Here is a 17314-nt window from a genome sequence, read left to right on the forward strand (position 1 = left end):
AATTTTACTGCCCTCCTGTGGTTACAATAATTATGAATCCTGACTATGAAAGAATTTCACGTATGTAGATTAGATTAGACTCCATACAGTGTGGAAACAGGCCCTTCGGCCCAACAAGTCCACACCGACCCTCTGAAGAGTTTCTTCAATGTCCATTGTATTAATGCAGTCTAACAGAAGTTGTTATAAACAGCAGCTATGCACTTTGCTGGAGGCTTTTTTATATAAGTTTTGAAAAACAACAGTATGAGTACTGCTGCTGTTGAAGGCTGTCCATGCTTACAAGTCACTGAAAGCCATCATGAAGGTGCATCAAGCCATTTTTATTCATTCATTCAAGGGGCGTGTTGCTGGCCAGAGCAACATGCGATGCCCATCCCTCCCTTCCTTTCCTGGAGAAGGTGGTGCTGAGCTGCCACTGTGGAGGGGTACGACATTGCTGTTGGGAAAGGATTCCAGGATTTTAATTCTATGACAGTGAAGGAATAGTGAGATATTTCCAAGTCAGGATGATGTGTGAATTGAGAATTTGCAAATGATGGTTCCTATCTATGTGCTGCCTTTGCCATTGGCATGGTAGAGGTTGCATTGTGGAAGGTGCTATCTATGGAGCTTTGGTGGCTTGTTGCAGATGGTTCACACTGCTGCCACTGTGTTGGCAGCAAAGGCAGTGATTGGTGGATAGGGATTACCAAGCATACAGACTGTTTTGTCTCAGATATATCGAAAATGGCTGCAGGAGAAGGCCATTCAGCCCATTGAACTTACCCCACCATTCAGTATGATCAATGCTGATCATGCAATCTCAGTATCCCATTCCTGCTGCTTCCCTACAGCCTCAAGAGCCGCATCCAGCTTCCTCTTGAATATATATTGAAGGAACTGGCCCCAGTGACTTCCTTTGGGAAAGAATTCCACAGGTTCATAACACTCTGAAGAAATTCTTCCGTGTATCAATCCTGAAATGGCTTACCCCATATTCTTAGACTGTAACCCGTGTTCTGGAACTCCCCAACATCAGGAACATTCATCCCACATCTAGCCTGTCCAGTCTCCTCAGGATTTTGTTTCTATGAGATGTCCCTAATTTTAAATTACAGTGAGTACAAACCTAGTCAATCCAGTCTGTCTTCATATGTCAGTCCTTCCATTTCAGGAGTCAGTCTGCTGAACCTTCCCTGGACTTCCTCAGTAGCAAGAATGTCCTTCCACAGACTAAGAGACCAAAACTGCACGCACGATTCAAGGCATGGCCTCACCAAGGCCCTGTATAACTGCAGCAGCAGCCTTACTCCTTGGATGTTGTCAAGCTTCTTGAATGTCATTGAAGATTTGTCATCCCGGTGAATGGAGAAGCAAATGCTACGTTGCCTGTCATTGTGAGAGGATTTGTGTACAGAGGCACAGAGGGTTGGATTCGCTTAGGTAAAGCTGTAGTTATGTAGACTGCACTTGGAGTCTTGTGTACAGCTTCGATTTAAGGAAGGATGCAACAAAGGATCACTTGAAATGTCCATGGGATGGTGGTACTGTACCATAATTGGGGATAGATTAGACTGGATCTGTGTTTTTTGGAGTTTTAAAAAGTTAGAGTTGACCTCATTATAAATTTTAAAAGTCTTCATCATAGAGTCATAGAAATGTACAGCATGGAAACAGACCCTTCAGTCCAACTCATCTGGATATCCCAATCCACTCTAGTCCCACCTACCAGCACCCGGCCCATATCCCTCCAAACCCTTCCTATTCATATACCCATCCAGATGCCTTTAAAATGTTGCATTTGTACCAGCCTCCACCGCTTCCTCTGGCAGCTCCACACACGTACCATCCTCTGCATGAAAAGGTTTCCCCATAGGTCTCTTTTATATCTTTCCCCTCTCACCCTAAACCCATGCCCTCTAGTTCTGGACTCTCCCACCCAAAAAGAAGTCTTGTAGGATTCAAAAGTATAAATGCAAGAAGGAAGTTTCCGCCCTGGCTAGGGGTATCTTGAACCAGAGGATGCAGTCATAGAGACACCATTTAGGATGGAGAGAAGCTCCTTCATGCAGTCTGTAGTGAAGTTTTGGATATTTATTCCCACAGATGGTGGTGGAAGTAGTCTGTACTATACAGACACTGATCAATTTCTAAATAATGAAAAGGGACAAGATATGGTGCAGGAAATCCGTGTTGAGGCTGCAGATCAGGTGTGATCTAGAATTCGCACGATACCAGGTTACAGTTCAACAGGTTTGTTTTGAAACCACAAGCCTTTTGGAGCACTGTCCTTTGTCAGGTAAAGTGACTTCTCCTGATGAAGGAGCAGCACTGTGAAGGCTTGTGTTTTCACCTAAACCTGTTGGGCTACCACCTGTTGTTCTTACTTCTGACTTTGTCCACCGCAGTCCAACACCAGCATGTCAACATCATGATCTAGAATAGCAGAGCAGTCAGTATGTAAGTTAGCTCCCTGAGTTGGAGGGTTTGTTTTCAGATGTTTCGTCACCATACAAGGTAACATCGTCAGAGAGAGTTTCCGGTGAAGCACTGGTGGTGTGTCCCATCTCTCTATTTATAGGTCTTGGTTTCTTAAGGTGGGTGATGTCATTTCCATTTTTTTCTTTTCAAGAGAAGGTGGATGGGATCCACCTTAAGAAACCAAGACCTATAAATAGAGAGACTGAACATACCACCAGTGCTTCACCGGAGACACTCACTGATGATGTTACCTAGCATGGTGATGAAACATCTGAAAACTAACCTTCCAGCTCAGTGAGCTAACTTACATACTTATAATCAGTCTGAGTTACAAATTGTCTCAAAAATCGATGGTGTGGCGGTGTCAGGAGCCTGAATGGCTGCCTGCTCCTATTTCCTCTTACAAAAAACATTCCAAAACCTAATGAACCTTTTGATGAACATCTGTTGCACCACTCTTGCAGGTATCTCGACATTGGCCTCCTCCCCAGCAAAAGCCAGCGATTATCTCCGTCCTCTCCTACAGTTTGCTGCCACACATGTTCCTGTTACCAAGCACAAAGAGACACCATTATACATCCTGTGTACTGCTGGAATGAGGCTGTTACCAGAAAGGTACTGCAATCGCAATTCGGAGAATTTCACAGGCGTTTCTCAATTTGAATATGCTTTTGACATTTGACTGTTAATCGGGTGTGCAATGTGTGCAATTAGACCTTTGCTGATCATGTTCATGTTTAAAAGAGAAATGGTGGCACGGTGGCTCAGTGGTTAGCACTGCTGCCTCACAGCGCCAGGGAGCCAGGTTTGATTCCTGTGTGGAGTTTGCATGGTTTCCTCATCCAGTGACATTACCACCTTGCCAACTCTCCCTGAACACAATCTGCTGCTGCTACCTTACCTGAGGTCAGCTAGATGTATGATTTCGCCCAGACTAGTGACAGAACCAGGGAACTCCCTGGCAAATACAGAACACAAGGGAATGAGTTTTCCAATTGTGCTATCAGGTCTGGTCGCAATTTGATCTTTTAGAAAAAAGAAAAGAAGTGCAGGGTTTTATAGATTTTATTTTTGGAAAATTTCCCATTCACTGTAACACAGACTAAATATCTCTACCAGGGTTGTTTTTTAGTTGAACGTTTTGTTTGAGCATTGATTTCAGTTGCTGACTTGAAGGTCCTTTAAGTTGGATCCCTGTTGGACTGTGTTGAATTTGGCTGTGGGGCGTGTACCTATTGCAAAGGGCCTGTAACTGCACATTGGCCTGTGGGCTACTTTGCAAGTATCCATCCTGTGAGACCACATTCAGCACTGACAATATTTCACACAAAACAAAGTCTGTCTCGCCACCTCCCCCTAAACCTGCACTCCAACTTTATTAAAAATAAAGCCTTTCCTCTCTGAGCTGTCCCATGTGATATTTATGATCAGTTCAACTTTTTTTTGATAGCAGCTGTCTTTCGATCTTCAGATGCAGATTCGAATTCAGCGTATGTTTAACAAGGTAATGTAGGCTCGCACAATGTCTAGCAAAAGCAATGCCAATCTGTGCTCTTTCTTGGAGATTTCCCAAAAGGAAAGGGAGATTCTCTATTTCACCATGAAATGGTGTGTGTCATCCGAGGGCCACAGCTGTGCCAACAAAGGCAGAATGCCCAGTGGAAGAGTGCTTCATCGAGGAATGGAAGTTGTTCCTCTACTTCACCCTCATGCTCAGATTTTAAAGCCTGTCAAATCCCCATCTTAGAGTCGAAAGTGTGGTGCTGGAAAAGCACAGCAGGTCAGTAGCATCTGAGGAGCAGGAGAATCGGCATTTCAGGCAAAAGCCCTTCATCAGGACTCCCCATCTTAGCCATGTACCCCAGTTAGGTATCTCAGCTGTTTTTCATTGGTGTTGTTTAATTTCCTTATCCAAAAGTAGGTTAATTCATAAAAATTTGGAACCGCACATTCCAATATTGAACATTATTGCAAGTTCAACGAAATTTAACTTTTCTCTGTAGAGCATGTTTCACTCTGAGATGCCTCAATACAGTTGCATTCTGAGTGATATTTCCTGCATGCATTCAGTATCAGGTACACAACCCAAGGATTTCTACACATTGTCCATCACCTTGATGCTCTTCAGCTGGAAGACATTAGACTGTGGCCTTTCCATGTTTTGATGGAGTTTTCCCATTTGGAGTCTGCCCATTGATATCACAGCAGTTAAGAGGGGACTGGGTAAGCTGAGCCTCCTGTTATGGGGAGCTATACCCCCACTGAAGATCCCATCTAGAGGCTGGCACTCTGTATCTGGACTGTGGCTGCTTACATTCTAATGGAAATGTACCAGAAGGACTGGAGCTATTCAGTGCTATAAGCACTTCATTTTATTTTCAGGATTAATCAGTTGATTCATGTTTATTTAATTAATTAATAATTAATTACTAATTCATTATTAGTTATGTTGAGGGGGAAAATCTGACCTGAATTAAACTGTTTTTAATCTCTCCAGGCAACAGAATGCTATTCTCGAGGACCTATACACTGATGTGCCAGTCGAATTTGACTTCCTGTTTTCTGAGTCCCATGCGGAGGTGATTTCTGGTAAACAAGAAGGTGTGTTTTATGGTGCATCCAATCAGCATTTCAGCTCAAAATTGGGCCCTGGCCAAATACATTTTATAGATATTTTTAATCAACCTGTTCAGACACGTTCCAACACACATCCGGACCAGGTGGGATTTGTACTCTAATCTTCCGGCCGAAGACATCGGCACTGCCACCCCAGCACAAGAGTCCTTCAGTAATGTTTTACATTCTCCAACCAACCAACATCTAAATAAAAACTCTCCACGGCATTGGCAACTCGTAGGGTCGCCCTTATTGGATGGTCTGGTCAGCTCTGCGGGTGCCCTTAAAGGGTGAACAGAAAAAGACCCGGTTTTAGCCAGCTTTCTCAAATTCTTGGGCGGTTTGGTGCAGGGGGAAGAGGGTGTTAGCAAGGGGGGGGAAGGGAGTAAGGGGAGCAATGCCATGTGAAGCAGTGAGTGGTGGGGGCTGAACTTCAAGTAGAGCAGTATGTAGAGTGAAGGTGGTGAGAATTCATTGGGTGTCAGAGACATCATCCATGAGCATGTAGGTAGAGTTCGCACAGACATACAGATCCAGGCTCCGATTGGTGACGTCAGCCTCTCCTGCTTGCAGGAGGTACTCTGTATATTGAAACCCTTCAATCTGAGACTGGTTAGGTTAACATGTTGACGGCTACAGAATCAAAATTACCGATTAGCCATGTTGTAACTGAATGACAGAACAGGCTGTCAAGGTGCTGAATGACCTACTCCAGTTCCGAGGGCATTGACTTGAATAATAGTCCCTAAATTGGGACTGCTTAATAAAGTGCGCTTAACAGTCGGTTCTTGACGTAATTGAAATTATTTATCTCTCGCAAAGAGTCACTATGATGCTTACATTTCTCATTAGACACAATGCAGATCAGGACATTTGCACAGATTCTGCATATGAATCATGAAAGCTGAACAATTGCAAATATTTCACGTGGCACAGTCGCAAAGGTCAAACATAGCCAGGCATGAAATTAGAGTTTCACTCGTGTTTTGTATTTGACTTCTTAAATTAGTTCTGACACGTAATCCAGTTTGCAAGGTTCTCTGGTCGAATTCTTGAATAGTTTTGTAATTTAAAATGCAAATGTGTATGTTTGTTGCATTCCTGGAGCGCAGAGCCACAACACTGTGGCTGTGTGTGTGTGTGTGTATTTGTGTGTCTACTCGCAGACCTATAGAAGAGACTATTAACACTTGATCTGTCTGGGGAATACAGTCATAGTGATGTACAGGATGGAAACAAACCCTCGGTCCAACGTGTCCATGACGACCAGATATCCCAACCCAATCTAGTCCCACCTGGCCCATATCCCTCCAAACCCTTCCTATTCATATAACCATCCAGTTGCCTTTTAAATGTTATAATTGTACCAGTCTCCACCACTTCCTCTGGCAGCTAATTCCATACATGTACCACCTCTGAGTGAAAAAGTTGCCTCTTAGGTCTCTTTCATATCTTTCCCCTCTCACCCTAAACCTATGCCCTCTAGTTCTGGACTCCCCCACCCCAGGGAAAAGACTCAGCTGCAACATGACCTCCCAACTCCTGTACTCAATACTCTGACCAATAAAGGAAAGCATACCAAATGCCTCCTTCACTATCCTATCTATCTGCGACTCCACTTTCAAGGAGCTATGAACCTGCACTCCAAGGTCTCTTTGTTCAGCAGCACTCCCTAGGACTTTACCATTAAATGTATAAGTCTTGCGAAGATTTGCTTTTCCAATATGCAGCACCTCACATTTATCTAAATTAACTTCCATCTGCCACTTCCCAGCTCATTGGCCCATCGTGATCAAGGTCTCGTTGTAATCTGAGGCAATCTTCTTCATTGTCCACTACACCTCCAATTTTGGTGTCATCTGCAAACTTAGTAACTATGCCTCTTATGCTCACATCCAAATCATTTATATAAATGACAAAAAGTAGTGGACCTAGCACCAATCCTTGTGGCACTCCACTGGACACAGGCCTCCTGCCAAAAAAACAACCCTCCACCACCACCCTCTGTCTTCTACCTTTGAGCCAGTTCTGTATCCAAATGGCTAGTTCTCCCTGTATTCTAACCTTGCTAACCAGTCTCCCATGGGGAACCTTGTCGAATGCCTTACTGAAGTCCATATCGGCCACATCTACTGCTCTGCCCTCATTAATCCTTTTTGTTACTTCTTCAAAAAACTCAATCAAGTTAGTGAGACATGATTTCCCACACATAAAGCCATGTTGACTCCGTAATCAGTCCTTGCCTTGCCAAATACATGTTCGTCCTGTCCCTCAGGATTCCCTCTAACAACTTGCCCACCACCGACATCAGGCTCTTTGGTTTGTAGTTCCCTGGCTTGTCCTTAAAACCTTTCTTAAACAGTGGCACCACATTAGCCAACCTCCAGTCTTCCAGCACCTCACCTGTGACTATCAATGGTACAAATATAACTTAGTAAGAGGCCCAGCAATCACTTCCTTAGCTTCCCACAGAGTTCTAGGGTACACCTGATCAGGTCCTGGGGACTTATCCACTTTTATGCGTTTCAAGACATCCAGCACTTCCTCCTCTGTAATATGGAAATTTTTCAAGATGTCACCATCGATTTTCCATGTCCTTTTCCGCAGTAAACACTGATTCAAAATACTCATTTAGTATCTGCCCCAATATGAAGTGTTAGCCAGTTACACGCCTGAAATTATTACTGTGTTTTATTGAAAGCTACAGGTGCCATACTGAAGGCACAGAGGTGTGGTATGCTGCATGGCATAGTGTCAAATCAGGGCAGATGAGCCATGACCAAAGTCCTAAATTTAATACAGTTTGTACTGATGTGGGTAATCCTACCTGATGCACCATAGGCTGCACAGCCCTCTTGCCCTTCACTGTTTTCCCACTGATTGCTCTGTGAAAATGTGAATATCTGTTGATTGTGCTCAGTCTTGATCTTTGTGACTGCAGTGGCTGTCCCCTCTAAGGCAGAAGGTTGTGTGTTTCCATATCCCCCTGCTACTGAATCTGGGCCTCTTGATTATTGCACACAATGAGATCGCCACTATGCTATCATGTTCATCCCAAAATTATTCTTTCCCTAGTTAGGCAGCCTTTTGACATTCACTACATCTATATTCCTTCCTACTTGAGAAATAATCACTTGTACCAAAACTGCAGGATAACAGGAGCCTATTAGGTTGTTTCTGTGAGATTAAGAGTAGTACAGAGATGAGGATGGAAGGCCTTAAATGCTGTACAAAGCCTATTTATGCAGACACTGGGATGGTCTGGGCCCTATCCCAGCTTGACTTTGTTTCCTTTATGTAGTTGTAAGAGGCCATGAGTTTGTTGCCACAGAGCAACGACATTACAAAACACTTGTTAAAAAGAAATTCAAATCAGTGATGTTTGTCATATCGTTGACAGCCAGCAAGTATTCGATAGTTTTGGTGAGCTGGGAATTGTAGTCCATCACTACATCAGTCCTATGCACCATGTTCTTGCAAATTACTCCGAGAACTGCAAGCTTCACTACACCTCCGCATGAACTTGATTGATATCTGGGTCAGCAGTACCAAGGCAACACAATTGCCCCTTGCTGAAGCTGTGCAAATGCATGTGCTTTATTGTAGGAAACCTTTGTTTCTGGTAGCTTTCAGATTTTCCTTTTGGTTTTTTACATGAAGATATAATCGTGTATAAATTTAACTCCTTGCACCATTGTTCAAAATATCAGTGAGCGATGATTAATTATCTCTGTAATTTAACCACCCCTGCAGCCAAACTTGATTAAATCTTCAGATTTTACAGGGTTCCGTTTGTAAAGTATGATCAGAATAGACTGAATTAAACAAAAAAAAAGTTGCAGTTTTTTTTCCCCCACAATTGAAATTCCTCTCATTGTGTGTTGGATTTCCGTTGAAAGAGCCTTCTAGAAACTGACAGAATGTCAGACGATGCTTAAATGCAAGCATTATTACTTGTACTTTAACAAAACCTTTTCATTGCAATTGGTCAGATTGTCCAATTACTCAGTCAGTGGACTCTAAAGCACACTGAAAAATCCCTTTGCATGTATTACATTTCACCAGCACTGGTATTTGATCCTATAAGGTGGAGACTTCATTGATGGAAGGGACTGAAGGTGAAAGCTTGCTGTTAAGTTGCAAATGACCACATATTCCAGCTAAGTTTGTAGCAAACCTCCTGCAAACCAGATCAAACTAGTGCACAACCAGTAAGACTACATCATTTGCCTCACATTTCATTCTGTCTCAAATCTTCGCTACTCTCCATGACAAAGTACTCCATCTTGGAGATGCAGTTTCATAGACCTCAACCTTCCAATAACCAACACAATTTCCTTTGCATTCCATCCAATTTCCTGTTGATACCATTGATCATTTCTGCACCCTTGTCATTTCTAATCTCTGCTTAAAAATGTTCTTCCCCACATTCCCTGCACCCCCACTTCCTCCCTCATCTCTTGCCCAAACAGTTAAATCCCTGAAGTCCCTGTACCATTAATTAACAGGAGCATCATTAGATTTTCCACAAGCTCCTTTGCTCCAGGATAAACAGCCTCAGCTTCCCCAACCCTGGGTTAGTATTCTGAAACACACTCACATGTTTCACTTGATTAATGTTGTTGCTGATTTGTAGAATTATTTTGACAGGAGTCTACGCCTGGATCGGAATCAATTTTGTTCTTGGTAGATTTGACCACATTGAAGATGGTGAGTTCACCCATTAGTATGTTTGTTTCTTTAATGGGTTGGTTGTGGATCTCTGTAGCCCAACCATAGCCCTGCTGTCTGTTCTAGTCTACATCAATTCTTAACTCCTGTTGCACGTGTCTTTGTTCCACCTTGTGTTTTCTTCATTATCAGTGACATATATTTCAGCTCTCCATCCCCCTTTTCTCTAGAGGTTTCTGCCCAGACCTCCTTCCTGGCCTAATTTTCTTTCCTGTTTTCTAAAGCCATCTTAAAAACACATCAACTATGCCGCATCTCAATGCATCTTTCCTTCTTTCAGCCATTTGTCCTTTGCTCCCCCCCCGAGGTGTTTTGGATTACAGGTACTTGTTTTTTCTACCAAGTGCTACCTAAATGTAAGTTGTTTTCTTCCTCGTTCTCATTTGGCCGGTTTCTGTTTCATGTTTACTGCTTTATTTTTGTCTCCAAAAAGTTATTTTTGCAGGAAGTGTTCGTACAACCACCAACATCCTTTCAGAAGCTCCTAATTTCACACGTCTGTCTCAAATTGTACATCAAGTCTTTCAGTTACTCAAAAGAAAAGTAATTGCAGTCAACTAGTTTCAATTCCTGAGTTGAAAGGGTAAACAATATTCTGGATATAGGAATGTAGGGAAGTGTAATTGGCTATTTAGCCCTTGAAGCTTGTTTTGTTATTCAGTGAGATCATTCTCCGATCAGTATGGAGAGGCTATAGAGTAGTGGTATTGTCACTGGACTAGTTATCCAGAGAGTGTGGTGCTGAAAAAGCCCAGCAGGTCAGGCTGATGAAAGGCTTATGCCCGAAACATCGATTCTCCTGCTCCTCAGATGCTGCCTGACCTGCTGTCCCCTTCCAGTGCCCCACACTCGACTCTGATCTCCAGCATCTGCAGTCCTCACTTTCTCTGTTATCCAGAGACCCAAGTAATGTTCTGGGGAACAAAAACGGAAATTGCTGACTAAGTTCTGCAGATCTAGCAGCATTGGAAAAGTCTAATGCCTTTCCATCAGGACTAATGTTCTGGGGACATGAGTTTGAATCCTACGGCAGATGGGAAACTTGAAATCGATGTATTTCAGGAATTAAAAGTCTAATAATGATGATGGAGCAATCGATTGTAATAAACCTGGTTCAGTAATGTCTTTTAGGGAAGGAAGACTGCTGTCCTTATTGGGTCTGACCTATGTGTGACTCCAGACCTATTCACAGTATGTTTGATTTTTAATTGCCCTTTGAAGTAGCCTAGCAATCCACTTGGTTCAAGGACAACAAGAAATGCTGACCCAGCCATAATGCCCACATCCTGTGAATTAATTTTCTAAAAAAAAATTATATTCCCAACTAGCAAAAACTGATGGATTTTGGGTTTAACTGTTAGAGATCAAACTAATACAGATGAGTTTTCATTTTGGAAGAGTTCCACATTTGAGCACCAGACACTGATTTTCATGTTCTGTTGTCCCATTCAGATTTCAACACCAATAGGAGATGTTTCTCTCTGTCTACTATTTTGAGTTCTTTTCAAAATCCTAAACGCCGCAACGAAATCATCATTTAACCTTCTCGAATGTTGCTAAAAGGAGGAAATCGATTCCATATAAGTTTGCACTCTTCAGGACAAAGGCAAGAATGCCAAATTTCAAACTATCATAACATGTTATACTTCATTAAGGAGAAAAAGGTGCTAATGAGTTGGCAGGTCATCTCTGACTGGTATTGCCATGGTTAACTAGAGGCTCCCAAGTCATGAACATGTTCCTTTTGTGCACAGATTATGGCTCCCTGCATATGTGTTGCTCTAGCAAGCATAATTACCACATTCTGAGCTTGACTGAATACCTTACATTGGTTGTCATGTAGCTATTATTGTATCCATATTATTCAGCCCATTCGCAAAACCACATCAAATGTTATACATTTTAGTTTAGGTTTTGCAAGTACCGGCTTGATGAGTACGGTCTGTACACCAGCTATAAACAAACAATTGAAGGAACATAAACAGCAATTGCTGGAGAAACCCAGCAGTTCTGGCAGCATCGATGGAGAGAAAGCAGAGTTGATGTTTCAGGTCCATTGATCTTTCATCGGTGGTTGTTCTGATGAAGGGTCACCTGAAACATTGGCTCTGCTTTCCACAGGTCTGTCAGACCTGCTGAGTTTCCCCAGTGATTTCTGTTTTTGTTTCAGGTTTCCAGCAATTGCAGTTCTTTGAATCAATAACATGTTTCCTCAGTGATATAAATAAGGCAATCAGTCAATAACTGGTATGCATATGGATAATACCACTCAACCAATCATAAGCTTATTTGGCCAAACAGGCCTACCCTGCCATTCAACAAGATCATGGCTTATCTGTCCCAGACTTGAACTCCTCATGCGCAACAGGTCATCATAGCTCTCAACTCCTCAATATTTCAAAAATCTATTGACCTCTTTAAATACTTTATGATCAAGTCTGTACAAGGCAAAGTTGATTTGCTTTCAGTCAGCACCCTTTTCTCCTGTACTATAAATTGTTGTGATCAGTGGAAATTTGGCATTCTTGCATTTGTCCTACTGAATGCGAGATGAGAACATGTGGACACATGCCTCTTTTCAATGGTATTTCTGTACTGCTAAGTGGCTTAACCTAATACACAGGGAATTTGAGCCTCAATTGTATAATCTTTTTCATAATTTTGCTTTCAAAATCTTTTAACATACTGGTGAGAGAGAACGCAGTTTCATTTGTGTTGGATTAATGTCCCCAGTCTAACCATGCTAGACGTAACTCCTGGAACAATTCAGCTGCCTTCAGTCTGAATTTGAAATGAATTTGGGTGACGTTATGTTTGTTGCATTTTGGCTTTAAAAAGTATCTGGAAAAATATCTGATTGAGAAAGGAACTGAATGTTCCAAGGACAGATTTAGATGAACTCTTTCCATTATGCTAGGTCACAGGAAACTCTCAACTGGTCAGAGCTGAGCAGCATAAACAAAATGTCGATCAATATCCTGGCATTTGATTTTCTGCAAATTACACAGTACTTGATTTTTCACTAGTGGTTATACAACTGTTCCCCCACTTCCTCTTGCCATAGGCTATTCCTTCTCACCTCAACACTCGTAAAAGAATATAGGAGGGTCTTGGATGGGACAGCTTGTTGGAAAGATGAATATCATGGCTAAAATGGTCTTATTTATTGAGATCTGATCCTCTGAATAGGAGCAGTTAAAAGGTTGGTGTTAGGCTAGAACAGACCTGAGTTTGGATATCTTGCAGTGAATGTTTCATCTCCTGATTTTCTAAGGCCTTTCCATCACTTACAAGGCACGCAGTCAGGAGTGTTATGTAAATCTTGCCACCTGTCTGAATGAGTGCAACTACAATGACACTAAAAGTTCAGTATCCTCAAGGACAAAGCAATCTACTGACATGCAACTCTTCCAGCAGATCTAGTCTTCATCACCACAATGACAGCAGTGTGTACAAGATGCACTGCAGAAATTCATCAAGGTTGCTTTGACAGCACTTTCCATTCACACAGAAGGGCAAGTTCAGATGATGTTTGGAAACAACGCGACTATCCAGATTTGTATCTACATCGCTGTTTCTTCGATGTCGCTGTGTCAAAATCTTGGAATTCCCTTCCTAATAGCACTGTGGGTATACCTACATGACTTACAGTGGTTCAAAAGGGCAACTAAACACCACCTGCTCAATGGTCATTAAGGGTGGGCAATGAAAAGTGATCACAACCTTTTCGGCTTAGGCTTGGAGGGCCGAAGGGCCTGTTCCTGGGCTGTAAGTTTCCTTTACACCATGGTCACACCCATATCCTGTGAACCCATATTTCAAAAATGTTGTTTGTGCTGTGTTACAATGCTTTATCAGACTTGAAGACGTCACTGACCTAATCGCAGCCTCATTCATTTGCTCTCCTGTTGTTTTTAGATAATGATGCACGTGTTGCTGTGACTGTCTCCAGCAATCCTAACCAAGGTCCTGTGATTCGCAAGCGAACTGTTGGCATACTGGACATGGGTGGAGCTTCTGTTCAAATTGCATATGAGGTGACGAATCCTGTAAGCTTTACCTCACCAGTGCAGGTTAGAACAACATTTTATATCAATTATTCTTAATAAATAGGATGGCTTTTAGATTGTGTCAGTGGTTGCAAGAAACAAACTGCAAAGACTCCCTGCCTCTAATGATCTGTCACACTCTGATGCATGAAACTGTTTTCCAACCTACAGAAAATAAAACAAAATCAACCCTTTCTCACAACCCAACTTAAATCCTGTGCACTGATTCCTGTTGGAAGGTGTTTAAGCAGTAGGAATCAGCAAGGTCAGGATTGAACTCAATTATGATTTCCCTGTGCAATTGGATGGCTGTATATACCTGCCTGAAGAACAGCCGTGTCAGGCGGTACTAGACTTCCAGAGTGTTGAATTGCCCTTTAGTTAGTTGATGCATCAGCAAGGGGCCTGGGGTTTGAGACATGACGACAGAAATTTGCCACCTCCACCCATGGCCATTCCTGCCTGTGTCTTACTGTAATTGGTTAACGTTTCTGGTCTTCCCACGGGCAGTTCTGGACTCAGCATTGAGTTCAGCTCCAGACCAAGAACTCTTTCATGTTTTTGCCATGTGCTAGTAATAATTTGCTTTCCCTGCTTCTACTTTCCTTCATTAGCTGGGAATTTATGCTCACTCTGTTTCTTCACTACAACTGCCACCACCCCTTTTGACTTTTGCACTATGACATCTTTGTTATTTAATCTTTTCTGCCCTGTACTCTGTACTAAGCCTTCCCTTTTGTTCTTCCATACCTACAGATTTCCGTGGCGTATTACACAGCACATTTCTATCCTTGGTTCTCAAGGAAGTTGATATTTGATTGTTTAACTCTGTAGTCTCACCACAGATGCTGCCAAAGCGATTGAGTGTTTTTCTGAACTTCCTGCACTGAGTTCAGATTTTCAGCATGTGCAGTATTTTACTTTGCTTGTTCAGTTCCCTCCATAGCCTCATCTCTTCCCTTTTTTGTATTCTCCTTCAACTCTACAACCTTCTGAAACTAACATTTCTCTAACTCTGGCTTTATGTGTATTCTCAATTTTCTTTCCCCCACTGAATATAGATGAGCCTTTGGTTGTCTATACACAATACACTGCAATTCCCTGACTAAACCTGTTTCCTTCTATACCTGGATTCCTTTAAGGTGCTCCTTGAATCGTGCCTTAATGACCAAGTTTTTGGTTCCCATCTTAATTTCTCCTCATTTCATTATCAAGTAGGGGAGGCAATGACCTCGTAACATCGCTAGACTTAATCTAGAAACTCAGTTAATGTTCTGGGGACCGAGGTTCAAATCCCACCATGACAGGTGGTAGAATTTGAATTCACTAAAGAATCTGGAATTAAGAGTCTAATGATGTCCATGAAACCATTGTTGATTATCAGAAAAATCCATCTGGTTCACTAATGTCCTTTAGGGAAGGAAGCTGCCATCCTTACCTGGTCTGGCCTACATGTGACTCCAGACCCACAGCAATGTGGTTAATTCTTAACTACCCTTTGGGCAATTAGGGATTGGCAATAGTTACTGGCCTAGCCAGAGATGCCTACATTCCGTGAGTGAATAAATTTAGTAATTAATGTTCCTGTGATGCATATTGGAAAGTTATATTACCTTTAAAAGTTGCTTACATGAACAAAAATTGTTACTATTACAAAGTCTCATTTTCAACCTCCGATATTGCTGTACCTGCAAAGTGCATTATGGGGAACTTTAGTTCTCTCGTAACCATGACCAAGTCAATTATAAACACACAAATCTCTTTTGTACAACCAAACTGCCGAATGTAGTGGTTTAGGCAGATTGCCACCACTATCTAGGGCAGTTAATGACGTATAATAAATTCTGGCTTAGCCAGCTGCTCCCACATCCCATTGAAAATAACATTTCAAAAATGTCCCTCTTCAGTGACAGCAAATTGTCATCATGTGGCAGAAGTACTATGGCAAACAACTAATTTCAATACAAAACCCTCCAGTTGACATCCGAAAAGGTTTTTTAAAAAATGGTAAATTATCTCTATTTCATGAAGAGAATGCACTGGAAACCAATTAGTTACCCGCTTATGTTGCTGGCTTAATACACTTCCTGGCGTGGGACTCTTTAGGATCAAATCTGTAATTCAAAGGTTCAGTGCTAAAGTAATACTGAGTTTTCTATTGCTGCTATGAGGGACTATTACACTGAAATCAGAACTCGCTCTATTGTATTTCACTTTTGTGTTGGAGACCAGTCATGGTAATCTTCTACGACTTAATTGGCAAGAGGAGAACAGCAGAAATGTTTAGCAATTAGCTCATCTTCCCTGAGCCAACTACTGGGCACAACGTGATGTTGAGCAACAGTTCATTACCATTTACTGTAGCTTCTCCCAGATCGCGGGAGGAAAACAAAGTACCAACAGTAAACACAGTGGCCTTTGCTGTATTGATGTCAGCTGAAAGACAGGATCAGGTTTAACAATGTTCGTTCTTTCCTGCTTTTTGCCCATTCTCTTACCCATCCAGTGTACCCATCCCTCACCAACCACTCTCCATCTCCACCTATACCACTTTACTCCACTTTCTCCATTCCCCCGTCTCCTCCTCACCCACACCTCTCGTGATCCTCTTCAGTCACCCATCTCCCCCCCCTCTAGGTTAGAATGCAGTTGACTACTTCCATTCCTGCCATAACCAATGTTTCCTCACCCAGCCATTGAGACTCGGTTCACATTTTTTCATGAATTGATGCATGGTGTCTGCTTCTGGAAGAAATGACTGTGACCTCAGAGGCTGCAAGCAGTGACAAGAATAAGAGGGAACATTGATCATTACAGAAAATCATTTGCAATGGCTTCTCCTCCTGTTTCCACTCTATTACAACTGATAGTGTCCTCACTTGCGCCCACCTATAATTTATCCTTAGCTCATTCCTTGGCGCTTGGAACAATCATCCAAATAGTTGGCGCATGCTGAAGGCACACAGTTCTGTCATATCCGTGTAACTTCTGACATCTTTGGCTCCCAAATTGTCCCATTTTGTAGCTAACATTCCGTAAAGGACCAGCAGAAAAATCCCCCAATGACACATTGGGAAGATTCTCAAGTCCCTGCCTCCAAGCTTCTTTCCCTAGATTAAAAAACCGAAAGAACTGTGGATCTAGAGTATTACAGCACAGCACAGGCCCTTCAGCCCTCAATGTTGTGCCGAGCTGTGGAACCAATCTATCCTACACTATTTCATTTTCATCCATATGTTTATCCAATGACCATTTAAATACCCTTAAAGTTGGCGAGTCTCCTACTGTTGCAAGCAGTGCATTCCACACGCCCTCTTCTGAGTAAAGAAATTACATCTGACATTTGTCCTATATCTATTACTCTTCAACTTATAGCTGTCTCCTCGTGCTAGCCATCACCATCCAAGGAAAAAGGCGCTCTCATAAAGTCTACCCTATCTAACCCTCTGAATATC

At 42.3% G+C, this 17314-nt stretch overlaps 1 protein-coding gene across 1 annotated transcript in view; it reads left to right on the top strand.

Annotated features, from left to right (window-relative positions):
- The window catches only part of LOC122561324 (ectonucleoside triphosphate diphosphohydrolase 4-like), a 98225-nt gene that overhangs the window by 55461 nt on the left and 25450 nt on the right, over positions 1 to 17314 (top strand). The window contains exons 5-8 of the mRNA XM_087998736.1: positions 2928 to 3078; positions 4961 to 5064; positions 9730 to 9789; positions 13729 to 13883. Of these exons, the coding sequence (XP_087854862.1) occupies positions 2928 to 3078; positions 4961 to 5064; positions 9730 to 9789; positions 13729 to 13883 (470 nt within the window). The remainder of the gene's footprint in view (positions 1 to 2927; positions 3079 to 4960; positions 5065 to 9729; positions 9790 to 13728; positions 13884 to 17314) is intronic.

Source organism: Chiloscyllium plagiosum, unplaced genomic scaffold, assembly GCF_037043375.1.
Source record: "Chiloscyllium plagiosum isolate Xiang-an unplaced genomic scaffold, Cpla_swu_hap1 HiC_scaffold_22, whole genome shotgun sequence".
Lineage (NCBI taxonomy): Eukaryota > Metazoa > Chordata > Chondrichthyes > Orectolobiformes > Hemiscylliidae > Chiloscyllium > Chiloscyllium plagiosum.